This window comes from Serinus canaria, chromosome 15, assembly GCF_022539315.1.
Source record: "Serinus canaria isolate serCan28SL12 chromosome 15, serCan2020, whole genome shotgun sequence".
NCBI lineage: Eukaryota > Metazoa > Chordata > Aves > Passeriformes > Fringillidae > Serinus > Serinus canaria.
This window is the reverse complement of record NC_066329.1, coordinates 10,964,047-10,990,352: the sequence shown is the minus strand read 5'-3', so window position 1 is coordinate 10,990,352 and position 26,306 is coordinate 10,964,047. Positions and strand designations below refer to the sequence as shown.

The window sequence follows — 26,306 nt, the reverse complement described above, 5'->3', positions numbered from 1 at the left end:
CGCGGGCTCCTTCCCGCCCGGCACCTCCTCCGCAGGTCCCCGCCGCGGACGGCTCGCTGTCCCCGCGGCTCCGCGGTGTCCACTCGGTCCCGACAACCGCACGGGGGTCTGACCCCGCTCCCCTCCCTCAAGGCCCGGGCGCTCTTCCCGCCACCCGCCGTCCCCTCACGGCGCCCGCCCCTCCCCTCCCCGCCGGCCCCGCGCGTGCGCGGAGCTCGAGCCCCGCCGGGCGGGCGGGCGGAGCCGAGCGGAGCCGCCGAGCGCAGCCGTGCCGAGCCCCGCGCAGCCCCGGCATTGTGCGGGCGGGCGCCCCGACACACGGACCGAGCCGTCGGCCGCGCCGAGCGCCGCGTTCCCCGCCGAGCCCGCCGCCCCCCAGCAGCATGTCGGGCCGGTCGGTGCGGGCCGAGACCCGGAGCCGGGCGAAGGATGATATCAAGCGGGTGATGGCGGCCATCGAGAAAGTGCGCAAATGGTGAGCGGGCCGCGCCGCGCCGGGACCCCGCGCCCGCGTCCCCCCGTGCCCCGCGCCGGCCCCGCGCGGGTCCGGGGCTCGCCGGCGGCCGCGGGGGGCGGGGAGCCGGCGGCACCCAGCAGCCATTTCGCTCCGGCGAGTCACATGAAGGCGGCGGCGGCGTGTGAGGGCGAGAGGCGGCTCCATTGTGCGGCCGAGCCCCCTCCCCGCCACCCCCAGCCTCTCCCCGCAGACCCCGGCCCGCCGCCCCTCGCCGCGGGTCCCGGGCCGGGCACCTTGGGCATGGGCGGGCGGCGAGGTCGGGCCGGGCGCCTCCCGCCTCCGGCCCCTACAAAGGGCCCGAGGAGCGGGCCCGGGGTGGCTCCGCCGTCCGCTCTTCTGGGTAGAAATAGTGCTTGGAGAAGTGTTCTGGAAAAAAAGAAAACACGTTAAGAATACCCCTGTGAAGCTCCTGAGAGTTTATTTTTTTGTCCTTGCCTGTTTGTGTATTGATTTCACCTCTCAAGTTCCCGGGGTTTGCGCGTAAAAGCGCAGCGAACCCGAGCGCGATCGTCTCCCACCGACGCTCCGGGAGAGAGCGCGAACTACCCCGGGAGCCTCTCTTAAATCATAAAATTAAAGGTTATATCCCGTGTGAAATAAATCCCTTTTGTTGGGCTTTCAACGCGTTTTGGCATTTCCCCGCTTTTGTCTTTTTTTCCCTGCTTTTGTTAGAAAAACCCACACGAGGTGTTTAAACAATACAGTACGGCGGTAGGCGCCGTGCTCTGCATGGTCGGTCCGGAGATTTGGGATGGCATAAAGAGCGGTGCCGGTGTGACTCAAGAGTGAATCTTTCTTCCAACAAGTTGGCTGACTGTTCAGCAGTCTCTGTGCATGTATCTTAAAATACTTTCTTTAAACATTTGGAATCCTCGGGGAAATCCCTTGCGTTATTGTTACTGTTCATCACTCAGATGGTTTGCACCTTTGAAATCAAGGGGACACTTCTATTGTCCTCCTCAGCTGACGCTTTGTTTTCGTTAAAAAAAGAGCAAAATACAGAGTTGAAGGTGTTCGTATTAGGGTGAAATGGATTGTTAAGTTTTAAATGGCCTTGAGCACACGAATGTGCCCGTTGGCGTGAGCCGGACAAAGAATCGGGACGTGTGTCCAGGAACGCCGGGCACGGGATGGGGATTTCAAAGAACCCAGCCTTTGTGCGGGGAGCCCGAGCAGCCCCAGCTCGCAGCTCCGGTGGTTTCAGGAACTCTCTTTACTCGGGTGTTGTTTTTAAGTGCAGTTTGCTGACTGCTGGGCCGGCTTTGGAAGGTCAGAACAATGTGCAGCGGTGTGACAGGACTTTTGTTCCAGCCGGAGCGTTGTTGGATGTGTGGGACTGTTCTGGCTGTAGGTATTTCATTCATGAGCTCAGCATGTTCCCTTTGAATCCTGGTTTGTGGAATTCAGAGAGGAGTAGAGACAGAAGCTTGGCCATTCAACAAAATACCTATTTTTTTTTTCCCTTGGCAAGGACTCTCTGCCATCATGCCAGTTGCTATGGCTCTTTCTGTAAAACAGAAATCTTATGGTATAAATAGATTTCTCTACATTTTAACCTTCACGATAGACAACTTGCTATATAGAGGGTTCCTGTATAGTCATGCAGTGTTTCTGTTGGTTATTGTCAGAAGTATTGATACAACTTTTTGTGAAGTATTTACATAAAGCGATTTTCTTATTTTTAAAGGAATCATAATTTGAAGGTGACTCTCACAGTTACCCCCCTCCACCTGCAGTCAAATACAATGGGAAATTAGCTAGAGAGATTCTGTGGTTTGTGTTTTAAGTGTTTTAAGAAGACTTGGCTTGTTAAATTGAACTTTCCACACTAGCAATTCCTGCATCTTCAGAAGAGCCACATCGGCAATTTCCAAGTGTGCAGTTTCATTTGCATAATAGGAGCAATTTGTTGCCATCCACAGCTCTTCTGTGGAAATGCAGCCACTGAAAATTAAAATACCTTGTGTCCAGCATTTCCTAGAACAGAGTTTTGTGAGAGCAGTGTGTGGCAGGGATGGGCAGGGAGGCACACGGCGCTGGGACTCACCTGAGTGGACTGTGGCTTTATCCAGGGCATTTTCCACCTGGGCAGGTGTGCAGCACCTTGCTGTGCTTGCTGCTCCTGAGTTCCTGTGCTGCCACGTCTGTGAATGTGCCTGCTGGAAGGCAGCTTCCATCGGGGCAGACTTTGTTCCTCAAAAAATCAGTGTTCCTGGACAGCCAGCCCTTGGATGCAGGTCCCCTGTTTTCCTGTCCATTCACAGAGCACGTGGCACTTCTGGTTATTGCTGGAACTTAGTAGTAAACAGTGAAGTTGTTACGTTTTTATCTTGAGATTACTGTAACCTTATCTCCTTTGTTTAAACCAAGCTCATGAATGAGCATCTGTTTTGGAAAACACGCAGCACGTGGCATACAGAATACATGGTTGCCTTGTGTTTGTGTGGCAGAAATGTTAAATTTCCACAGTAAGAGAACAGTTCTACCTTTCTTTAACAGTACTTAAAATTCTTCTCAGTCTATTTTAAAAAATCCTCTGAGATTATTTTGTCTCAGGTAATAGTACAGGAATTTTTTTTGTCTTTAAAGGTTGATGAGTACATGTAGATTCCAAGTGGGCTCTCAAGAAGAGGGGGGCAAAAATTATTGCGCCCTCAGCCAGCTCTAGAAAAATACTGAAGGCACTCTTGGTTTGTGTCAAAGTCTGATTTATTAAATGAAGGAAAATACAGACATCTACTGAGAGACAAGGAATGAGCAAGAGGAAAGTATAAGTGGTAGGATGTCTTGGGAGGCAGTGAAATAATTTGCATGGTTACATTGCACTGCTGGACTTTAGAACAGCTGTGCAGACATGCAAGGGTAGAGGTCTGGAATACCTGGTGAGGATAGGTAAGCCTGACTTTAGAGAGTGCACCAGGCATCAGGAAATCCCACTGTGTTGCCTTCCCTTTGAACTGCAGTATTTCTCAGGATTCCTTTGACCTTTTTGTGACCCATCAAAGCCCTGATCTGTCAGGTGATAACACCTTAGGAAGAAGAGGTGAACTTGGACAACTGGTGAAAGTACCTGGAGAAAGTTGAGGGGAAAAGTCCCCACAGGCTATTTTACCTGGTGCCATTGGCTGGGATGCTGAGCTGTGGCTATTTAGGATTTCTAGGCAGTGCTGCTGTAGCTTTTCTGTTCACTGTCTCCATTCAGACTTGCTAAAATGCTTTTGTGTAGTATGTAATGCTCTGAGATTGAGTTTCTGCAGGTTTTGCTGCTCATGCCTCCTTCTTCAAATAGGCTTTTGCTCTGAAAAGGAGTCATGACACAGAACTCCTAACAAGATGTCTTTGGAAAAAGGCTGTTTGCTACTCCCAGATCACCTCCCTGCTTTAGCCAGTCTGTGTTGGGTTTTCTCCTAAGACTGTATTCCAAGCAGTGGCAGTTAAAGTAAAAATACCAAGTGTATGTGCAGGAATGCACTGAAGTTCTGTAGTGGCCCAAACATGCTGTTACCATGCTTGAATTATAATACCTTTCTTTTTTCTGGCTTGTGATTATTTCTCTTGACTTCAGTGGAAGCTGAAGGTGGAGTTTTGGCATGTGTGAGCCATGGCTCTCTCTGCTGTGAGCAAGGTGCCTGTGGCCACGTAGAACCAAGCAGGGCTTGCTTTAAGCCATGTGCACATTACAGGGGACTCCCCAAATGTGCTCTACTGAGATAAACCCAGAGAGAAGGTGTCTGTGACCACATGTCCTTGTCCAGTCTCTCTACAGGGCATTTTATTGGATTTGCAGCCTGTTCAATAAACACCATGTGTGTTTGGGGCTCCTTCACGTTAGTCACTAGACAAACATCTACTCAGCAGTAGGCGTGCTCGGAAAAGCAAGCCTACGCTTCAAAAAATCAGTTTTTGTGCATCTGACAGCACTTTTTGTGTATAATAATGGCATATTCTTTCCCATCCCCTTTCTCTTTTGCTTGATCCCACAGGGAGGTCATAATTCTGTGATTTTCACCAAACTCTGTTGCAATGCAAGTGAGTGTGATGTGATAAATTCAGCATTATGACGTCACTTCGTGATCACCAGCAGAAGATGGGGTATGTGGGAGCAAATCCGTGTGTAAATGCAGCTCACTGTGATGAATGGTAGTCATGGGAAAAGGCCAGACAAGTGGGAAAGCCTTTCCTTGAGTGATATATTGGCAGTAAAGGCTTTCTGTGTCTCTGCCATCAAATGTTTCTGGCACTCACTGCTGCTGCAGAAGCTGCCTTGACACTTTCTGTATAAGTGTAATATACACTGTTGTGTTTGCTCACCCATATATTACTTTTACACGTGGAATCTGATGTTCATCTGTGGAGCTTTAGTGTTATTAAACAAAGTATAAATATATTTGGGAGTCTTGGGTTGTTTAGCATGGAGAATTGAGTATATAATGATGTAAGTTCTGAGATATTAGTATGCCTCAGGCATAAGCACTGAAGAAGTGTTGATACTAATGGTTACCCTTTGTACCCTTGGCTGTCCTTTAAATGCTGTGCAGATATAGTTTAGAATTTAAAAATGCTTTTACATAATTTCAGATAAATGTAAGGGTTTGTTTCTGTTGCACTGATTAGTTTCTGGATTTACTATATCTAAAATATCGAAGATACTTCTCAGTGTGGAAGATTAAAAGAAAATATATTATTGTATGTATTTCAGTTTTGCCATTTTCTGTTGTTACGCCTGAGTCATTCATGGAGAAACAGGAGAGCTTTGAAAACAGGCAAAATGGGATTTTTTAGTAAAACTGTGGAATTTATCAGCTAGACATGGACAAGTAAAGTTGATAATTGCCACATTTTTAGCCTTATAAAGTGTCAGGTTGATGGTGTTCCATTAGGCATCTTTTCCAATCCAACAGTCAGCACAGAGACCAGCCTACAGAGAGTAACAGGGGGTGGTGCAATTACAGAAATTGCTCAGTCATCACTTATCAAAGGTGGAATTGAGTGATGGGGGTGGAATTCTGGTCAGGATCTTGGGGTGGGTGGATGCAGCAGACAGGAAAACAGGTGAAGAAACTATTGAAGGTTTCACAACAGACTGAGCACAAGAGTTCATGAGTTCCTCATTCCTATTCCAGCACTGGGCCAGTGAGGATCTTCTGTGATTTGTGCAGCATTTCCCAAAGTCGCTGCCATGGGCAGCATCAGTAAATTGTCAGTTTTCACTGAGAGAAACTGGAAAAGAAAGTCCCTGATCAGCAGGTTGGGATGGTGTCTTTGCACAAAAGATTAAAAAGTGAGTGTTCAGATAGAAGTGGGTTTGGGGTGTTTGTTTGCTTGTTTGGATTTTGGGTTTTGTTTTTAAATGGTAAGGCAGTAAGCATTACAGATAATATTCTAAGCTTAATTTGCAATAAATGTCATATATCTTGAAATGATTTTACGCTGTTGATCTTGAATGTCTGAAAGTCATTGTGTTTCTTTGTTAACAAATTTGTGTTTTTGCTGCCAATGCTTTTAAGTTTTAGGGGAGGCTGTCTTCTCTTTTTTCTTATTAATACTTTCATGGTCTTAAACTGTCAATACTGTAAATACTTACAAAAGTAAAATACATGCATAATAGCACTGTGATGTTGGGTTTTCTTTTTAGCCATAAGTTTGCAGGACTGGGATGTTGGTGTACTTCCATCACAAAATATTCTTATTCCCGTTGTTGTCTGAATTGCTGTGTATTGAAATCAGTTAAAAAATCCCTAGAGCTGAGGGTTATCAAAACTTAAAGTGGTAAGAAGCTCAGAAGAGTTAAAATGTCAGGGCTAACTTTAATACTAGAAGGAAAAAGTTACTAATATAGGTTTCCTCCTGTGTTCTACAGTCTGTCCAGTGAAGATGCTGTGTGAGGCTGCTTTGAGATGCTAACAGGTATCTTGAACTTTTGGTTTTCCAGTGCAGCATCTCTAAGTAATATTTTGCTGTAGGAAAAGACTAAAATCTCGATTTTTTAAAAAAAAGCATTTATTCACCTCTCCCCACACCCAGAACAAAACCCCAGCTGGTTTTATTTCCATAATTTCAAATGTTTTCTTAAGTAGAAATAAATTGAGTTTGTCTTGTATCCTTAAAAACCCCAAATTATATCATGATCATCTCTTCACAATTAAGTATGCTCTCATTATTGACATGCCCTCATCTCCACTCTCATTTTTATCACATGTAGAGCTCCAAATTAGAGTGAAATTGGATTTTGACATACTTTAGCCACCTAGTGTACCCAAATGGCTGTGTCTAAATACATTGAGGGAACACTGCTCCATGAAGAGCAGTGGGAAAGAAATGAATTTGAAATAGTTTTGGACTTTAATTGAAATATCATTATGGACAGAGCCAAAATGTATCTAATAGTCAGATACAGTTTAGTTTTGCTTTTGTTCTTAATTAAACAAGAAAATGCCTCTTCTAAAGGAAAAATATAAGATTGGCTTTGGTAGCTAAAACAAATAGTCAGGAGGATGTTTGTGACATTTGGACAGTGGGGCTGCTTTTGATTCTGGAGGCCCTTTCTAAAAATGGAGCTGTCATATATATATAAATATATATATTTGGAGTCACATCCAGCTTCTCCCATCCTGCAAAGAACATTTTTTATTTTTTTAATCTATAACTGGATCCCAAATCTATTATTTAACCGTGTTTATGGGAAAAAAAAAAGCCTGAGATCTCATGCCAAATTAATTTCAGATGTTCCTGAATATTTAATGGAATTGGTCTTTGTTGTTAACTTTTAATCGATCCATTTGCAGAGCTGCATTGCAAACCCAGGAACCAGCAGTGGTAATCTGTGACCTGAAAACTGATCCCAGAAACGTGATGAAATTTCTCTGGCATTGTGGACCTTCTTTAAACCCCTGATGTGTAGAGCTCAAGGAGTACATCCCTCAGCTGAGCATCCCTCTCCACCGAGGCAGAGCCACCCTGCAGCCACATTTCCTTCCCCTTTTGTCACCATTCAGGCTGGCAGGGTCTGCACACAGCAGCCCAGGCTGTGCTTTCCCCTCCCTGCCAGGCTCAGCCTTGCCTTTCCCCAGAGCTGGGCTCTCCAGAGGCTGCATTCTGCACCATGGCACTGATTGCTCCCTGTGAGGCTGTTGGTCCTACAGCTGGAATTGCAGAGCTGTCTGTCAGGGGTGTGGAGTGAGCATTAAATTGCCAGCAGCAAATTTCTGCCCCCCAAATACACCTCAGATGGTCAAAATGCATCTAGATTTCTAATCCCATTAAACAGCTTCATGACAATCCAAACACACTGGTCTGTCTAAACCCTCTTCTGCTGTCTAGAAACTTAAGTGAAAATTGTAGGCATTAAATCTGCATTTTCAATTGCTGTTCTTCTTAACTTTATCTTTAATCCAGATCTTATTACTGCTACTGCAGTTACTCACCCAGTCAAGTAACAGCCCTGAGAAATCTGGAGGTTAGCAGTGCTCTAGCAAGTTGTGAAATGCAAAGAACAATTTGCACAATGCAGTGCTAAAGACGATGTCATAGAGATCATCCTACTTAATAGCCTGTTTAAATTCTTGACACCTTACAATAGTAGATCACTCTCTTCTGAATCTGAAGTGTAACTTCTCCTGCATTGTAATTTTGTAGGGAGAAGAAGTGGGTGACAGTTGGCGACACATCCCTAAGGATTTACAAATGGGTACCAGTAACAGAGCCTAAAGTGGATGATGTAAGTATCCTGCAGTATCTTGCTTTTTTCAGATGTAGATGCTCCTGTTTAGGCAAAGTCAAAAGAAATACTCTTTGATTTCCATTGAGCCTTTAAGCTAAGACTGGTGTGGGTCTTGCAAGCTCCAGGGGGATGTTGATCTCTACAGCAAGTGATGTGGATGGGTGAGTGTGTGACAGTCTCCCTGGAGTCAGCTGGGATCAGTTCTCAGATAACTGTTAAAAATGCAGCTGAAACTGAGTTTGAAACCTTTCTCTAACTAACTGGGAGGCAGGGAGGGAGAGTTATGGCATGGATTATTTTTCCACTCTTTGTGCCTGGTGATTTAAAGGTTTGGAACAGGGCAGAGAACATATTCTATGTCTGCATCACTGCTGTTTTGTTCAAAACCAGGTGGAAAACACTTGACATGAGTATAGGACTATCCTGTGGAGCTGGGATCACTTCTATTAAGATGTCCAGCCAAATAATACAGCAGCACATGCTTCTGTTGTCATGTGTGTTTTCTCTTGATAAATGTTCCGTCTGTGCATCCTGTTTATGTTGTGTGCACTGTTTGTGTGGCATAAAAATAAGTGTAAAAATCAAAGTTGATAGGACTTACAAATTGGTTTTTAAAATGATCATTGCTCTCATCCTATAAATTGTAATATTGTGATAGAGGGAACACTAACCCATGATACCACAATAAATTAATGACACGATAGAAAACATATCCTAAGTTTGGTACACTTTCCTTGGGCTGTCATGTGCTTTTACTTTACCTGAGATATGAGTGAAGGCCTATTTGGAAGAAAACTTCTATATTAATAGATGTGTAAAATGGTATTTTTCAGACAAGACAGTGTCATGACCTTGTCGTACTCAGACTCCAAATTTAAGCCCTTTTTTTTTTTTTATTAGGATTGCTTTAACTGAGTTTGTTTCTTTCTGTGCTTTGGTTGTCCCACAGATTTCAGGGACTGTCAGAGTTGTGGTAAACCTCAGGGGTTCTTCCAGTGCTTGGGCAGCATCTCTGAAGTTCCCCCTGGGGAATTGGGAAACCTGTCCATTCTTCCTAGTTGTCAAATGTTTGGTCTTGATTTTATTATTTATACTACATAGTGGGGGAAGATTGTGCTATCTGTGTGAGAGGGAGTGCAGGGTTTAGGATATTTAGGCTCAGGCCTTCTGGCAGTTGTTTTCCTGCTGTTCAGCTGTGCCTGCAGGATGGGTGCTGTGGGACTTGGAAACAGAATTTCTAAGTGAGCTTCTGGAGCAATTTTCAAGGTCACTGCTACCCAAAGTCAGGTTCTCTATTATGAAGAATGGGTTTATATAATGGTTTCTATGTGCAGAGTTTAATTGTGTTTTCTAAGCCATCATCTCTAGGTTGAGGCTCCAGATTTGCAGAAATTGGGACACTTGTTTAAGACCAGTTACACTGCGTCCTACAGTCATGTTCTTTTTATTTCAAGTAGAGGTTGTTGTGCAGCTGCAGTTGTTGCAGGCTTGATGTTGGTAAGGTTTCTGTCCTGCTGCTCTGAAAGTTCTCACAAATCACACAAGCACGTAGATTTTATATAAATGTAATTTATTTATGTAAATATAAGTACCAAGGTAGGGATAGTTTTGTCTATTAAATTTTGTTGTGGACATCTTTTTATATCCAGTTGCATCCACTCTGAAGGACCAGATAGTATATTTGCTTTTCACTAAAATAGGAGAGTGGTGCCTTCCCCTATTTCAAGTGGAAGTTATCTTTGATTTTGGTGAACAGAAATTAAATTACTTCCCCCCTCACGTTTTGCTCCTTAGACACTTTGACATTTCTCTGCCCTACAATTAGTTTGGCTCTTCCTCCTCCTGGTTGTGGAAGGCAGTTCTGGAACTTCACCACTCTGATGGTTAAATCTCTTTAAAAAACACCTGTGGGCTTAAATTGCTCACAGTCACTTTCAGTGTTTCTTTTGTGGCAAAAGTGTCCTTTTTACCTTTAAAAAACAACAAGCCTGAGAGAGATCATAACCCCTCTTGACCTCTCATTTTGCAAAGGTTAAGAATTCTACGTGCTCTCACCTCTGTTTTATGCATCAGCAAGTAAAAATGTGCCTTGTCTAAGTTTAGAAGGAACCTTAATAATCTAAAATAGAAAGTCCCTCCAGATGTCACTTGTTGAATTTCTTCTGCAGTCTTAGACAGTATTTGATTGTGGTTCAGTTCATTCCCTCACCGGAGGACAGTCTCTGTCCAAAAGGGTGGGCTCAGAGCATTCTTCCTGGAGTCAGGCTTTGAATTGTCTCCTCAGCAGGCAGGATCTCCAGAAGCAGTGCAGCTGCCTCCTTTTCCTGTGAGTCTGATTACATCACCTCCTAATTGCAAACGCTGCATCCCTCAGCAGGCACAGATTCCCCACGTGGGGCATGCCATGGTCCTTCCTTTGTTTTCATCCTGGTGGGCTGGGAGCAGGTGGGGACCCACAGCTCATGCAGGGCTTGTGCTCTGTGGTTTTGGCCAATCTGATTTTTCTTAATCCATCTTTCAGTTTTAATGAAGAAACTGCATTAGTTGTGGAGGAGGAGGAGGAGGAGGAGGAGGAGGAGGTTTCACTTGAGGTTGTGTGGGGAGGGTTTTACACAGCAATGTGGATTCCTCTGCATGGCCATAGTCTCATTTGTGTGGTGCCTTTTGTTTTTCAGAAAAATAAGAATAAGAAAAAGGGCAAAGATGAAAAGTGTGGCTCTGAAGTGACCACTCCAGAGAACAGCTCCTCCCCAGGGATGATGGACATGCATGGTGAGTGGGAGAAGCTCAGACCCAATTCCCCTCTTGCACTGCTGTGAAAGTGTAAACCAACAGCCTCAGATCCTCCACTGCTCTGATGGATGGACTTGAATCAAAATGAAGAACACCATCAGATACTCACTTGGTACCTTGGACTTATCTTCTGTGGATGTACTAACAGTTGTTTAAATGCCATTTATTTATGGGCTATGAGTGTAAAGGAAAAAAAATTGTTAGAGGAGTTAAATATAAAAATAAAATAAGAAATATCTACTATTCAAAGCACTGCACTCAGGTGCAGTAATACCTCAACAGAGTTTGCTGCTTGAAGAACCAAAAATCCCCCAAAGGCTCAGTAGGATCTACTATAATTTAAGCAGGTTTTGTACTTATTAACTCTCTTACTGATTAAGGTCAAGAGAATTCTGCAAGAGCCAAGAAAGCAAGCTCTGGTTCTGTGATGCTTTCTTTCTGCTGCAGCTTGGAGAAATTAACTGCTCAAGAAAATACTTTTTGTTTGCCAGTCAGGCACTATGAGGTCAATTTTATTTTAATTTTTTTAAAATGTGACTTTTGAGTGTTAGCCTGGTGTTTATTACAGAGCAGCTTGCACAGCTCAGCTCCGATTCAGGTTTTTACCTTCTGGGTGTTTGGATAACAATTATGGCTGAGAATGCAGCGCTGTTTGAGCTGATAAGAGAGGATCACTTTTTAGTGGGCTGTAAATTTTTAATTTCAGTTTTATTTGCATTTGTGCTGCTTCACAGTTGCTTTTTGCAGTGCTGACAGCAAGTGAGGTCTTGAACTTAAAGGAATGAGCTGGGGTTTTGGAGGTCTGGATTAATTTTTCCTCTATTTCAAACCTTTTAACTTTTGCCTTGGTCAGATAATTTAATTTTTTTAAGTCTTGATTTTCCCATCCATGAGGTGAATGTACCACTTGCTTTTTTTATCACTTATCACCTGTATTCTTAACTGTACAATTTCACACTGTACAATTTTGTGCTAAACTTCATCTGAATTGACTTCAGGTTGCTCTGGAGAGAGGTGGTCCCTGCAGCAGCTCTGTGTTTCTGAAGTCCTTTGGTTGTACAGATGCAGAGGGAGGTGGATTGACTTCTATTCTAGTAATTTAATTAATAATATTTGGCAGGGTTAGTTTCTTTAGGGAGCAGGAACTTCCCTCTTGGTTATCCATGGATGTTAGTCTGGCTTAAAGGAAGTTGCACCCCAGTTCTATGTGTAAAATAATAGCTGAACTACTTAAACCACTATCACAGGGACAGGGCACAGGCAGAATATTTCCTGTTAACTACAGATCTGTGCTGCAGACGATTAAAATACTGGGATCCAAGTCTTTGAGGGCTGGAGAATATTCTGGACAATTATCACTTAGAAACTGTTGATATTGGGACTGGATGTTGCATTTCACCTTGAAGGGGTTTTAGGTTGTTGGGTTTTTTTTGACCTTCAGGGCTCAATTCAAAAATATCTGCTTATCTGAACATGGGAGTGATGGGTATTTGGAAATGTGCAGCCTGAACTTGCTTAGCCCTGTGTTATACGAGACTGGCACTTTGGTTGATCTGGTTTCCTCATATTACAAAATTCTGGGTTCTTTTGCATCAGATCTGATTGTTTTAATGTATAAAATTAGAATTAGGTAACTGCTTGAAAACTCCTTAGGCTGGTGTGGAAAGAAGTTGGATGTGTAGTGTGAGACTGAATGATGGGGCTTGATCCCTAATGAGCTAAATTACATCCTGTGTTATCAGGGAATAATGTGGAAGCATTAAGGTGTGCTTTGTATCTTGTCAAATGAAACTTGGTTGGTTTTCACTCTTCTGTTCACAGATGACAATAGCAACCAGAGTTCAATAGCTGATGCTTCTCCAATAAAACAGGAAAACAGCAGCAATTCCAGTCCAGCACCAGAGCAGAACTTGGCAACACAAGCAGACGGCACTGAAGTCAAGTCTGACGAAACTCAGGCAGAGGCAAAGGAGCAGCCTGGTTCAGAAGGTGAGCTGGGAGAGCCATTTGAAAGCCAAACAAAAAAAAGCTATCTTTTAGTGTGTTATTTATTTGCTTATCCACTTTGAGAACTGGAAAATAATAATTTGAAAGAGATGGTTTCTGAATTCTTGGCATTTATGTGAAAATGGACCATAATTTCTCTGACCTACTGGTGATCTTTCATACAACTGGAAAGGTCACACTGACATTCAGGGGTCTTTTCAGAGAGAAACAAACAAAATACTTGTTTATTGTTCTCCAATCTCAGTCTTGAAAGAATAAATAATTTAAAATCATCTTTGAAATGGCTGCTACCATGTAATCACACAAGTCCTGGAAGGTATTAGTTTGTGTAGATCTCTGGAAGTTGATGCCTTAGTGTGACAGTAAAATAGAGGTGAGGTACTTTGAAATTACTTTTTTAATTTCGTAAACTATAATGCAAGCTTTCTTTTCTCATAACCCTGCTTGCTACTTATTCAGAAGTTAGCTCTGAGTTCTGTCCTAATTTTCTGAAAGCATTACAAGATTCTATTGCAGTTGTGGACAGATTAAAAATATATGTGGGTTAAGGGATTGTTCTGACCCTCACTCTTTAAATGGTATTTTGGGTAATTGAAACATGCTCTGTATTTATATTCTTGGGAAGATAACTTTCTTTGTCCTATTATAACAGATAAAAGATGTCCTTAACACCATTCTAATGGTGTGGTTGCAGAATTCTTCCCATACCAAAGCAATTAAATTATGCCCTCCTGATTTAGTTCTTCACTGAGTAGATCCACTGACCAATTTAAATTTAGAACTTTTATCTTGGTAATGCCAGAGTGCTCAGATATGTTAAGTGTTGTCATTGTTAACTGAGGTTACAATTTGACAACAGAACCATCACCAAATTGGAATAAATCATAGCAAATAATACCTCCACTTGAATATTTGGCTACAATAAAGAGTAAGGATTTACTCCTTGGTCTAATATTGTCTGAACCTGCTTATGTGAAGCTGTTGCATAGCATGCATGTTCCCCTGGTTTCATTTAGGTTCAGGGAAAATCATACTAAGTCCTCTGGATTAAGAGCCAGGTATTGTAAAAGGAAAGGGAGACATAATAGCAAAAATTCCTGTTATTAATGCAGGGGTTTTCAGTTGGTTTAATGTTGTGTTAAACAATTTATTAAACATTTATCTACCTTGTTGTGATCAGTCAGAGCCCTGCAGTTGGGACATTATTCAGCTGGACAGGGTTAATGACCTTGCCTGTCCATCTCGTGTTACTCCACTGAAATGAGGGAGGTTCCTGTCAGCCACTTTGTGTGGTCAGAAATGCTTAATGAGGAATCAAATAAAACAGGTGGATTCAAAGCATTCTGCTGTGTGAACAAGTCCTGTAGGCATTGGAATGGCTTGAGGCTTGGTGGTTTAAGGTGTGGATCCCCATGCCCAAAGGTCAGCAGCAGGCTGTGTTTCATCAGGAGCAGCTGGAAGAGAACAGCAGTGATGAGCAGGGGCTGGATTTGTCACAGGGAGATGGGAAGGTGGCCAAGTGCTCCTCAGCTCAGTGGGGGCTGAGAGAAACACAGCAAAATCAAAACTCAGATTTCTTTGGACCCTTGGGACTTGTTTCTTTATCAGCATGAAGATGCTTTTCTGGTGAGACATGGACAGGAAGAGGATTCTGCCCGAGTTTGCTGAATGTGATCTTGGAGATGCTCATGATGGGCATCACTTTGTCTGGAATTCAGAAATGCTTGTGATGCTTTTTATACAATACACCACAAAAATATCCATTACTCACTGGTTATGGCATCTTCATTAACCAAAGCTGTCCTGCAATTTTGTTTGATCTTGCATTTCTTTTCATATGGCATAAATTCATATAATTTTTGGGTCAGGGATCTAGGAATACATTTTATATGCCCCTGTCCCCTATTTAAATAAATGGGTGCTTTAACCTTGAGTCTTCTGAAAGTCTTGTTTGGTGAGAGAGAAGGGTTTAAAAAAACAACCAACCAACCAAAAAAAAACAACAAAAAAAACCCCAGTGAAAGCTGAAAGCAAGTAACAACTATAATAGACTGGGGGACTTCTTCACCTGTCCACCAGAATTAAATTTTTTTTTTAGTTAGCTGAATTTCTAAATTCTATCTCAAATATTTTATAAAGGAAAAAAAAAAGGATTTTATATTTATGGCTGAATTTTGATTTAGGTAACTTTCTTCTCTCTGCTTAGCCACAGGTGTTTAGATCCATTAGTTGTAACACTTCAGCCTTTAGCTTCTGGTTTGAAGGAATTCCCTTGCAGTCCAGACTGGTTTGCTGAGGGCTCACACATCTTCTTTGAGGCTGTGCAGGAGCTTGGCTCCCTCTAGGGTCTGATCCCCGGGTCTGTGCTCTGGCAGCAGCTGGGTTGTGATCCTGGAGTTTGAGCTTAATTCATCATATTCATGTACTTGTGTGTGTTTTCATTAATGGTTGCAGTGTGGGTGAAATGGATGTGCTGGGGATGTTGTTGATGGGAGGACATTCTGGAAAGCTCCTGCTGAAAGCTTTCATTTGTTTGCTTAAAATTATCTCTTGCCATTTCAGATACCTCTGATGAACAGAATTCACAGTCTTCAATGGAAAATTCCATGAATAGTTCAGAGAAAGCAGAAATTCAGTCCTCTGGAGAAAATGATTTAATTACAGAGGCATCTAAAAACTCTCAGGTAACTTTAAATGCAATAGTCCAATTGCATGGATCATGGAAAAGTTTATTTTTAGTTAAAAGCAAATACAAGGAGGACAGTTGTGTATTTCCATTCATTTCCAAAGTGAGGACAGTAAAGCAGCTGTAGAGTATTAAATGTGCCTGTACCTGGTTGTGTGGTCCAGGTGGTTGGCTGCTTGAATCTCACAGAACTGGAACAGTAGAACCAGATTGGTCTGATGGATTTCTTGGTTTCTTAAACCAGACCATGTTTTTAAGTGAATATTAACATTTTACATTAATAAATTGCTTGGAACAAACCTACTGGACCCTTTGAGGACCATTCTGAAGTAGAACTCCTTCTATAAAGGTAAATGTTTATGGCAGTTAGGAGAGTTGATTTGTGGATCCTTGGGTGTTTATTTACTCACTGAAACACTGAAAAATTCTGGGTGGGTGGGAGGAAGAAATTATCCTTGCAGTTGTGCCCTTCTCAGGGCAGGACAAGTGCAGCTCCTCAGGCAGAGTTCTGCTCCTCCTGGTTTTCCTGTGGGTCCTCAGCTTCAGTGCACCCTCCATCGAGGCTGTTCCTTGGAATATTCACTGTGGGGTTTAGCCTGGAACTAGAATTTTGCTCCCTGTACATGACAACAAGTGCAAAGATGCTGAGGTAAGATGTAAGTAGAGGAGTGATTTCAGGCAGCACTGGGACATGTTGTGGCATCCAGGGATGCTTTGTCTGGGACACATCACACGCTGGGGAATTGGTTGGTGCTGTTTGTTTGATGTTTGTGGTGCCTGAACTTCAGAGCAATAACGTGGCTGTTTTTCTTTTCCCCCTCATTAAGGACTCTGAAGGAGTGCCACCTTCTAAAAAGATGAAAGTAGAGGCTTCCCAACAAAGTGTTGAAGAGATTTAGACTATAGATTTTTCTGGTCAGTTTTTATGTAAGGTACATCAGTGGGCTTAATTATAGAACAACCTTACTTAAGCATCTTCTCTTGGATGAGGACAGAACTCCTAACTTTTCAAGTTACCAAGCAAAAATCCAAGAAAGCCTAACAAAGGTTTAACTTCTCAGACACTGAAAACTTTTTCCTGTGAAACAAACATTGAGAACTTTTAAGTTACTGTCTCTGAATTGGTTGGAGTAAACAACTCAGGAGGGGTCTACGCACTGTTTCTAAAGTCAAAATTACAATTATGTTGCTGCTGTATTTTTTTTTTTTTCATTTCTCTATTTAACATTGTAAGATATTTAAGGATGGTACAGGTCAGGTATTAGCTTTCATGTGAAGTTCATTGTTCTGGCGTGATGTCTGCTTTTGTTTTGTGCCTTGTGTTCTGAAAACAGTGCTAATTTTTAAAAGTTGTTTTGCAACTGTCTCCTTTGCAAAGTGGCCTATGTTTGCATAATGCCATGTTAGTAAGGCTTTTTTTTTTTTTCTTTTTTTTTTGTTTGGGGTTTTTGTTTTGTTTTTAAGTTTTAAATCCCTGGTGCTTAAATTTTTAAACAACTACAAATCAGGAAGCCATTTTCACTCTTGGAGTCCAAGGAGAAAAAGGAGCTTGATATTTTATTTTAGCAGCTATAGTGGAGATCTTTTATTGAATGCATGGCATTCGCAACTGTAAATTTGGTCTTCTAAATACTTAACTTCATCAGAAGTTAACATGATCTGTTTACCATTTATAGTCCAGATCTGAATAGATATTCTAACACAGGCACTTAAAATACTTAGTATTAGGTCCAGATCTCTGTACTGGGTACAACTTGCTTTACAGGAAAGTTCCACTATGTACATAAATAGGATCAAAGGGATTGATGCACAGTGAGTTTATTTTCAATTGGTCTTTTTTGATATCATGTTTTCACTGAACTGGATTTCATTGTACTGTTTCATTATGAGATGTTTACTTCTATATTCCAGGAAAATACTGTATTGGGGGGTAGGGTTCCTTATTTTCTTTCAGCAAGTCTTGTAAATAAGCCTTGTTGTTTCCATAGCCCAGTTCCTAACTCCGGTTAGGAACGTTCCTTCTCTTCCAATTAACGTTGAAGTGTGCTTATGCTAAACTAATGAAAAGGCACAAGGTAGGTGCAGCTCCCCTCAAATTCCTGGCAAGCAGAAGCGTGGAACCATCTGCATCAGGTCACGAGGGTCTGGTCTTCCAGTGGTATTTGTACTTCCAGGGAATAAACCCTGATCTCCCACTTCCATGCACACACATCCATCCACGTGTCCATCCATGCTGCTGGGTCGGGCCCTTGCTCTGTCTTCTCCTGCTGTGGGAGATGGAACTTGCAATTTCAAATATGATCTCACAGCTCTGGAAATGGTTGAGTGTAGTTTGTAAGCTGAAAAACTGTAAATACTTTTTTAGATGAAAAAAAAAAATAAAAAAGAAGTTGCTTCCAGTTGATAACGTTTTTTCATAAATTAGGTTTGTGAAGCTTATATAGGTCTGAATTCTCCAATAGTGAAAATGGCTTGCATTTAGACTACTGCATTACATTTGCAATTACCACTTTATTAGGAAAACTAATGAGGAACTGGGGGGAGGGAAAAGGGGAGGGAGGAGTGGGGAGCCAATACTGACCTTCCATAAGATGTTTGTAGGATTGAACCCCAAATAACCTATGACACTCAACTTTTCCTTTATGTTGAAATAAAACATTTTGGATTTTAACTGAATAAAATTTGATTGCAAATCATTCATGAAAACAGCGTGCTCCCTAATAAGATTCTGGGATTTCTGGTCCGATCATGAAGTCCGTTAACATTCTGAAAATAAGGAAATGAGGAGCCAAAAACTGAATTTGCACAATATATGCAATGAAACGGTAGAATTCTCTCTTGAATTGTGTGTATGCCTAAAATGTGGATAACTGGTCCTTGATGATTGATTTGTATGTATATTACATTCAGATTTAAGTGATATTTTGTGAGAAGTTCTATTGATATATTAAATGGGCAAATCTAGAAAGATTCAAACTTTTAAATATTTTTGATTTACTAACTTTTCATTATTCTTAATGCTAAAACAAAACAAATTGATGCCACCTTGGACAAGTAGTTGTGTTTACTAATCCCTCCCTTCAGGTGCATCGCAGCAAGTTTTTAATTTTCATTTTGTAGACGTTTCCAAGGGAGTAAATAGACTTTTCATTTAGGAACTAATTCCTGTACTTTAGGAAGAAATAAAATATATAAATAGCACTAAAAATACCTCAAATTTTTCATTAGATAGAAACATTTATTGGCATTATTGACATCAACCAGGTTTAATTATAAACTTCCTTTTCTCTCCTGTGGCTTCTGCTCGGAACTGTTCATTGTTCTGTGGCTAATGAGACAAGGCATCATAACCATCTTCCTAGAGGCTTTATTTCTGAGGTAGAAATCCTTTATTTACAGCTTCTACAGAATGCATTCAGATCTTTTATTTTAACCAGAGATTCTAGTGACAACAGACAACTGAACAAGCAGATAGATTTGGGTTCCTTAGACCTGTTATTGTCAGTCTCTGAGGGAAGAGACTTTGACATTATCTGGTATGAAGAAATCCAAAATAGTGTATAAGACTGTTATTAGTCTTTTTTTGAAGTGCCTGATAACATTTATGGGCCAACGGATGTGATTGAACACATTTTAATGCCAGAAAGTACAGATGGGACCAAACCAGAACATGGAATTCAAATCCACTGAGGTTTGAAACCAGATCTAAATCCAGCTTTTTTTGGCTTGGACCTATCTCTACCCAAAACTTGTTTTATGAACTCACTGTAAAAGGGTTTATTGAAAGCATTGAGAGGTGGAGCAGGAGGAGAGATGTAATTTTTTTCAAGATGACTGAAAGTTCTCATACAGCTGATGTTTTAGAAATAGTGCAAATATCAAGAAGTGCTTCCTTGCTACAATGCTGAATGTTGGAGCTTCAGTTACAAATAAATAAATAAATAAAATAAAATAACAAAAAATATGAAAAAAAAAAAGAAACTAGAAGCAAGCAAGTAATTTAGCTGAGTTTGTGGAACACGTGGGAAGGCCTTCCAGATAATCGATTTACTCAGCCAAACATTTTATAGCAGAACTATTCCTTGGAATTTTTATGCTTGGGAAAGTAGTTGTTAAACATTCCAAAAAGTGCTGGCACTTACAAAACAACAACAAAAAAATAAAATCAACAAGGCAGTATAAAATATCGGTTTTGGGTGGCTATCTTCATACATAAGCATTGTCATGTTTTGGAATGTTCTTTATCTCTAAGGGCCTGTTAGAAGGTGTAAAGAATTTTGTTTTCTTCAATACCTAATCGTTTTCCATCTTATGATTTGTGTGTGTGTATTGTACAGCAGTATAATTTTTCACTTATTTATTCCATCGGTAGTTATGGTTTGTACAATGTACAATGGTTTCATTTCAAAATAAAATAAAAAATCACAACATGAATGCTGTGTGAATAATTTTTATCAAGAAGCCGAATCTTGGTTTGGTTCCTTTTGGTTTTTTATTTTTTTGATTTGCAATAAATTTCTGGTTTTATAAATGGTATTTTTAAATGTTCATTCTCTGGTGTTGTCTTGTTTGGTAACGCATAAAATGATCCACCTTTGAGAAGTCCAAAGGTGTCTTGATAATTGTGTGGTGGGGCAGGGGCAGGTGGTGGTTGTAAGAACAGCAAACAGATATGACCAATGTAATTACAGCAATCTGCAGAATAATTTGGTAATTTAAGATAATTCATTTACCAAATTCCTCAACTGGTGCTCGGTTAATGCATTGTGGTACCTTAAATTGGAGGGGGTAGGGAAGGCAGAGTGTGGGAACGTGCTTCAGTTTGGAAACAAGCTCGATCCAATGATTGCAAGGGTAAAACTCCTGAAGAGTTTTGGAAAGATTCTTTACATTCAAGATGGATATAAAGTGTCCAGCTTATTTTTAGTGTTTGGTGTGCTCTGTCCCAAGGTAGCCTGCAGTTCCACAGGCAGCTGGACTGCTCTGCTGGATCTGGCTCCCAGCGGGGTGAGCCCCAGCCTGCTCCCACCTTGGCTCTCTCACATTTACTGGGGTGCTCGTAACATCCTTACCAGCCCCTTAAACTCACTAACCTGGGAAGGAAACTGGTTTAGTTTGGTTTTTTTCCTTCTCCAGATTAGTGAATTAAACCAGGAGACACGTATCAAGGAGTTCCATACGGGGTGGAACTGGAGAGACAGGAAAGGACAAGTAGAAGCAAGGCTGTAACTCAAGATGGGTCCCAGGAGGAAAGGCCTCTGAACAGGTAAGGCTTGTGCCAGGGAGAGAGCAGTGGCAGCCTGGAGCAGGGCACAGCTGGAAGTTGTCCCTGTGGTTTCCTGGGAGCAGGATGAGCTGGAGTCCTGCACTCAGCCTCAGCCCAGGCTGTAAGATCCCTTGAGCTCTTCCCCTCATCAGTATGGGAATGCTTATCTTCCTGTCTGTAGATTTGGGAGGATAATCTCACCACTAAGTGGTGTGGAATACACTGTGGGCCTTGAACAGCTTGGATGTCTCTGTTCACAGTGTGTATTACAGTTGAATTCCTCCTGTGCTAAAAGCCTATTTCAAGGAATTGATGATGTTCCTTGAAGGGACATCAGAAGCTGGTGGCCTGTGTTTCACCTTGAACTGTGGATTGATGAAAAACAGAAAGAAAAGATACTCAAAAGATGCTGTGGCCTCTGTTTCCCTGTGCCTCCTGGAATTCCTTGCTGTGGAGCAGGAGAGGATCCCTGGCAATCTTGAACTGTTACTGATCACCTAAATGCTCATCTTGAAAGGACAGACCAAGAGGTCTGTCTCCAAAATTAAGTGGATTTATTTTAAGTAATGCCCCTTTCCTTGCATCTGGCAGAGAAACCCCCGAACTTTTATAGCTTAAAGCTGCTGCCCTTTCTTTAAATGATGGTGTACTCCCAACTCTTCCTAGGAAATGGCACTGCAGCCTAATGATTTTATTTAAACAAGTTACCTGTCTTTTCCTGCAGGAGGAAACACTGGCTTGCTTGGAATTTAGAGAGGTCAGTGTACAGGCTGTTGTTATGGAAATACTTTATGCAGTGATGCTAGTGATGTGATTTTTTTTTACCTCTGGTTTAGTTCTTAACAAACTACATGGAAGACTTTTAATAGGTGTTGTTAAACTGTGAATGTTGTTTTGAAATGTTTTAATTTTTTTTTGTACTTAAAATATTCTCAGAATGTCTTGCTGGGAGGCAGCATTGTTTTTTATTTTTAAGCAATTTTTAATATAAGATAGCAATAACCAGATTTGAAGCTAAATATGACTGGCCTTTTCTGAGAATTTGAGTCAAGTATGATGCTGACTAAGAGCTGAATGCTAGTTTTTGTTTTTAAAGATCTGAGACAGCTCTCACATGATGTGGTCATTCCTTACTGCTGCTTTCATGTGTGGGGAAGTGTTTGACCTACCACTCCTTCCCTAAACACAGGGATCAGCCTTGATTCCGTGCTAATGGGGAATGTCAGATCATTGCATGGGCGTAATTGGGATATTGCAGGGATGCCTCTTCTTGCCCAAGACTTGCTCTCAATCTCTTAAGTCTCTCTTGATCTTATTTCTAGTTTAACACACCAGAAAAAGTAGCATGTGACTGTTTAATGTTTGGAAGCTTTTTCCCTCCTGAGGGTGGCCATTTTTTCATTTTAAGTGTGAGGTCCTAAAAGTGAAATAATATATGCAATTTAGTATAAATGCTTTGGAATGTGTGTCCCAGGTTCCAACTGCTCCCCTGGTCATGGAGGTTTGCACTGCAGGGCAAGTTTGAGATCTTTTCAATTTGTGTACACATACATATGTGTATGGGGTTTTGTGCTGTAGGATGATGCTTTCTCCCCACACCCTGTTGCTCTACTCTTATGTTAACTTGAAGGACCCATTACTTCCTTTATGCTTTTAAGAAGGATGAAATCTGACCTTTACCTCCACTGGAACAACTGTGGTTCCTTTTATGAGCCACTGAGCAGGTACTGAGTTAGATGTGCGCCACCAGCCTGGCAGCAGAAGCTCCATGTCTTGACCTCTCTGTGACTCTGCAGGTCTCCAGCTTCTCTGGCTGCCCTAGCTTCTTACAGACTGCTTCTGGAAAATTATTAGCAGTTTAGTGTATTTATGACAATTTAAGTATTTCTAGCACAATTGTTCTCTCAACATTCTTCAGCCATTTCTGGGCTGTCCTCTACATCTTGTGTTCCTCACAGTCCCTTAAGTTTAGGAATGTTTTCCATAATCGTTAGAGCTGCAAGGGGCCTCTGGAGATCACTCAGTCCAAGCCCCCTGCCCAGGCAGGGTCACCTGGAGCAGGTGACACAGGAACACATCCAGGTGTGTTTGGAATATCTCTAGAGAGGGACAATCCTGGCCTCCCTGGACAGTTCCAGAGCTCCGCCACCCTCAACCCAAAGGAACTGTTCCTCTTGTTGAGGCGGAACATTTCGCAGTTTAGTTTGGTTTAAAAAAAACAAAATTGTTCTGCTGGATGGAAGTCCCCTCTGAATCACTTAAACCAGCCATCCTCAGAAGCTGTGGGGACATTCCTGGCACAGGGCAGCAGCAGGAGAGCCTTCCCCTTTTTTGGGGGGGGATTTTTTTTTTTTTTTTTAGCGATCCGGCGGAGCCTCTGGGGCAGCCCAGCCCTGTTCCCCCTGTCCCGGCGGGGGCAGGGCGGCGGTGGGGCCGCTCCGTCGCCTTTAAGCGCGGCGGGGGCCGGCGCGGGGCGGAGCGGGGCGGTGGCGGCGCAGAGCGGGCGCGGGCTCGGCCGCGGCGGCAGCGGGGCCATGGCCGCCGACGTGTTCATGCGGCCGGCGCGGCTGCTCGGGGCGGCGGGGCCGCTGTCCCCCCGCACGGAGCCCGACGAGGACTCGTCGGACACGGACGATGGCGGAACGTCGCCGGGCGGGGGGCGGCGGTGCGGGCCGCGGCGGGGGCAGCCCCCGGGCCCGCAGATCATCCACTCGGGGCACTTCATGGTCTCGTCGCCGCACAGCGAGCACCCGCCCAAGAAGGGCTACGACTTCGACACGGTCAACGAGCAGACCTGCCAGACCTACCAGTTCGGGGCGGCCCGCGGCGGCGGCGGCGCCGGCGGCCGCCTCAGCATCGACGCGTCCCTCACGAAGCTGTTCGAGTGCATGTCCCTGGCCTACAGGTACCGAGCGGCCCCGGCAGCGAGTCCCGGCCGCGGGGGCAGCCCCGGCCGGGCTGGGCGGGAGGGACCGCGCCTGGGAGCGGGACCGTGTGAGGGGCGGGGTCGCAGCCGAGCGGGGACCCCCCGGCGCATACGTGGGGGTTCGGTGCCGCTTTTGTTTTCAGCGAACTTGGGGTCCCGGCCGGCCCTTCCCCGCAGGCCTGGGGACGAGCGGGGGGTGTCGCTTCCCCCCCGCCGTGAGGGCTGAGGGCTGGGGTCCCGCTCCCCCCGCTGGCTGCTGGTGCCGCTGGAAGCCCTCATCATCCCGCGGCCAGGCTGGAGCGAGTGGAAGCCTCTAGTGCTAAACAGAAACCCTTAAAGGGCAAAGTGCCCTGCTCAATGTGAAACCCGGCCAATTTTCCTTTTTCCCCTCCCCAAATTTTATTTTTATAACAAAGTCAAGCAAGCGGGCTCTGTCGCCGCTTCCTTTGTTCCTGTGCTGGCTGCAGCTGGCAGCAGCACTTCCTGGGTTTATCTGCACCTTTTGCTCTGACTTCAGTTGTGCTTTTCATCTCTTCAGTAGGGCGTTATATTCCCATTTATCCCTTTTGTCTGTCATCCAAAATGGAGGCAGAGCTGTGGAGTAGAAGTGTTTTGGAAAGATGTGTGTCTGCTCAGTCTTTTGTTCCGTGTGATATAGCAGAAACCGGATCCGATCTGATGTTCTCTGCTGAGCGCATTTTGGAAGTTGATTAAAAGGGTTGATGGAAAATGCCTCTTGGCATATCAACGGAAATATTTATTTTTATCTATAGGAACCACCTTAGCTTGCTAAAAGAAAATTAACTTTGCCCACCCCAAATTCATATATTTAAGTATTGCTCAATGAAGAGGAAACAATAGAACTATCTGTTCTGTACAGTAGCTCGAAGATGTAAGTAATGTTAAAATTTTGGTAACATTGGCCAAGAACGTTATTAGTTATTGGCAAGAGACTGAACCTCAGATAAGGTGTGTGCAACAGTGGATCAAAAAAAAAAAAAAGTAAACCCTTTATTGTACAAGCTGGGAGTAACTTGCAAAGGAACCGCAGGGATTGTGAAGGGCAGAACTGGACTGCTCATGTGCATGTGCTCCTCGGCCTCTATCACCTTTGTTTTATTTTGTGCTTCCACTAGTATGTCATTGGGATTTTGAAATTGAGGATCACACCTGGTGTCAAGGAATAATTCTGTTACACTGATTGACAGTACTGAACTCTGATGTAGGTGAATTAGTTGAGCTCCAAATTTATTACAGAAGAAATAATTTTATCCTGCCTGCTGGTGGTAGCATGAGGCAAGGTGCAGAAAATATCTTCTTAGAGGCTGCCAAAGAAAAGCACATTCTTAATGCTTCTGTCCTTGGGCACCTTAGGGTTTGCTGAGTTGCAGCCCTGAAGCATCCTGCCCAGATCCAGCCTGCTTACTCAGCAGCTTTGGGATACAATTTTTGAATCTGCCAAACAATCCAGTTGTAAATGTGGGACCAAAAAGGATTGAAGTAATTCTGGAAAATCTGATTTGAAGTGTTGAATGTGGCTGTGAAATGGGAAATGTCTTTCTAACAAAGGATTGAGCCTGTAGGTTGTAGTTCTTTCTGTCCTCAGGTTGGGCTTTTTTCTTGGTTGGTTTATGTTTTTGTGGCTGTTTCCTCAGCTGTACCTTTCTCATTATTGCCTGTCAGACCCAGCACTGACAAAACACACAGATTCCATGTTACCGTTTTCCATGCTGCCTTTGCTTGCTAGAAATTCACTCTAGAAGGGAACTGGGGGTGTGGAAACCGACAATAAAAACTGTAACACAGAAAGGTGAAGATGTGTGGATTTTGCTTTTTGGGGGCATGAGCTGCCTGCAGAACTGGGGGATGCAGCCGTGTTAAACGCAAACCCAAGGAAGCTCCTGTAACAGAGCTCTCTGTGTAATATTTATTTACTCATGACACTCACTGCTGGTATTTCAGTGCTTAAAGTTTTAAAGAGAAGCAGTAAAACGTGTGGTACCCATTAGCTTGGTGGATGGACTAGAAAGCAAAGCTTTTCTAGATTACCTCAGTCATTACCTGGGTCATTACCTCGGCTGGTTTGTTTGGAAGTGACCAAATTTGTGCTGGATCACGGATTCGTGGTGTAACCTGGACTCTTCTAATTGTGCTGTAAATTTTTTTGAGTTTGGCTTTGTGCTTTTAACAGTCAAACTTTTTATGATAAAAAAAGTTATTTCTGAACACCAGGGAAGCGATTCCCTCGTGCCTTTGAGCAGTACAAACCAACATGATTCTAATTTTCATCACAGCTGTTTCAGTCACGTATCCAGTTGCACAGCTTGAAAAGTCTCATTTCAGATACGCCATTCCAGAGGGGAAAATGTGCCTATAGCATACTCCCCTGTA

At 43.0% G+C, this 26,306-nt stretch overlaps 2 protein-coding genes across 3 annotated transcripts in view; both read left to right on the top strand.

Moving 5' to 3' along the window:
• Nucleotides 1–260: 260 nt before the first annotated feature.
• On the top strand, nt 261–20,157 carry BCL7A (BAF chromatin remodeling complex subunit BCL7A). 2 transcript variants are annotated; one of them, XM_050980515.1, is made up of 7 exons: nt 340–475; nt 4,501–4,609; nt 8,153–8,234; nt 10,913–11,009; nt 12,852–13,019; nt 15,600–15,721; nt 16,551–20,157. In XM_050980515.1, the coding sequence occupies exons 2-7, from the start codon at nt 4,575–4,577 to the stop codon at nt 16,620–16,622; spliced, it is 576 nt and encodes a 191-aa protein (XP_050836472.1). In that variant the 5' UTR covers nt 340–475; nt 4,501–4,574; the 3' UTR covers nt 16,623–20,157. The 2 variants fall into 2 exon arrangements, with proteins under 2 accessions (XP_030087965.1, XP_050836472.1); XM_030232105.2 differs by lacking the exon at nt 4,501–4,609 and having other exon boundaries at nt 261–475.
• A 3,366-nt stretch (nt 20,158–23,523) lies between these two features.
• The window catches only part of MLXIP (MLX interacting protein), a 43,215-nt gene continuing 40,432 nt past the window's right edge, over nt 23,524–26,306 (top strand). The window contains exon 1 of the mRNA XM_030231783.2: nt 23,524–23,894. Within this exon, the coding sequence (XP_030087643.1) occupies nt 23,524–23,894 (371 nt within the window). The remainder of the gene's footprint in view (nt 23,895–26,306) is intronic.

Bases quoted from the DNA above. Each gene is read 5' to 3' on its own strand.
- BCL7A (XM_030232105.2), top strand. From the start codon at position 384: ATGTCGGGCCGGTCGGTGCGGGCCGAGACCCGGAGCCGGGCGAAGGAT. The intron at 476-8,152 runs GTGAGCGGGCCG...GTAATTTTGTAG, and splicing joins ATCGAGAAAGTGCGCAAATG to GGAGAAGAAGTGGGTGACAG. The intron at 13,020-15,599 runs GTGAGCTGGGAG...TTGCCATTTCAG, and splicing joins GGAGCAGCCTGGTTCAGAAG to ATACCTCTGATGAACAGAAT.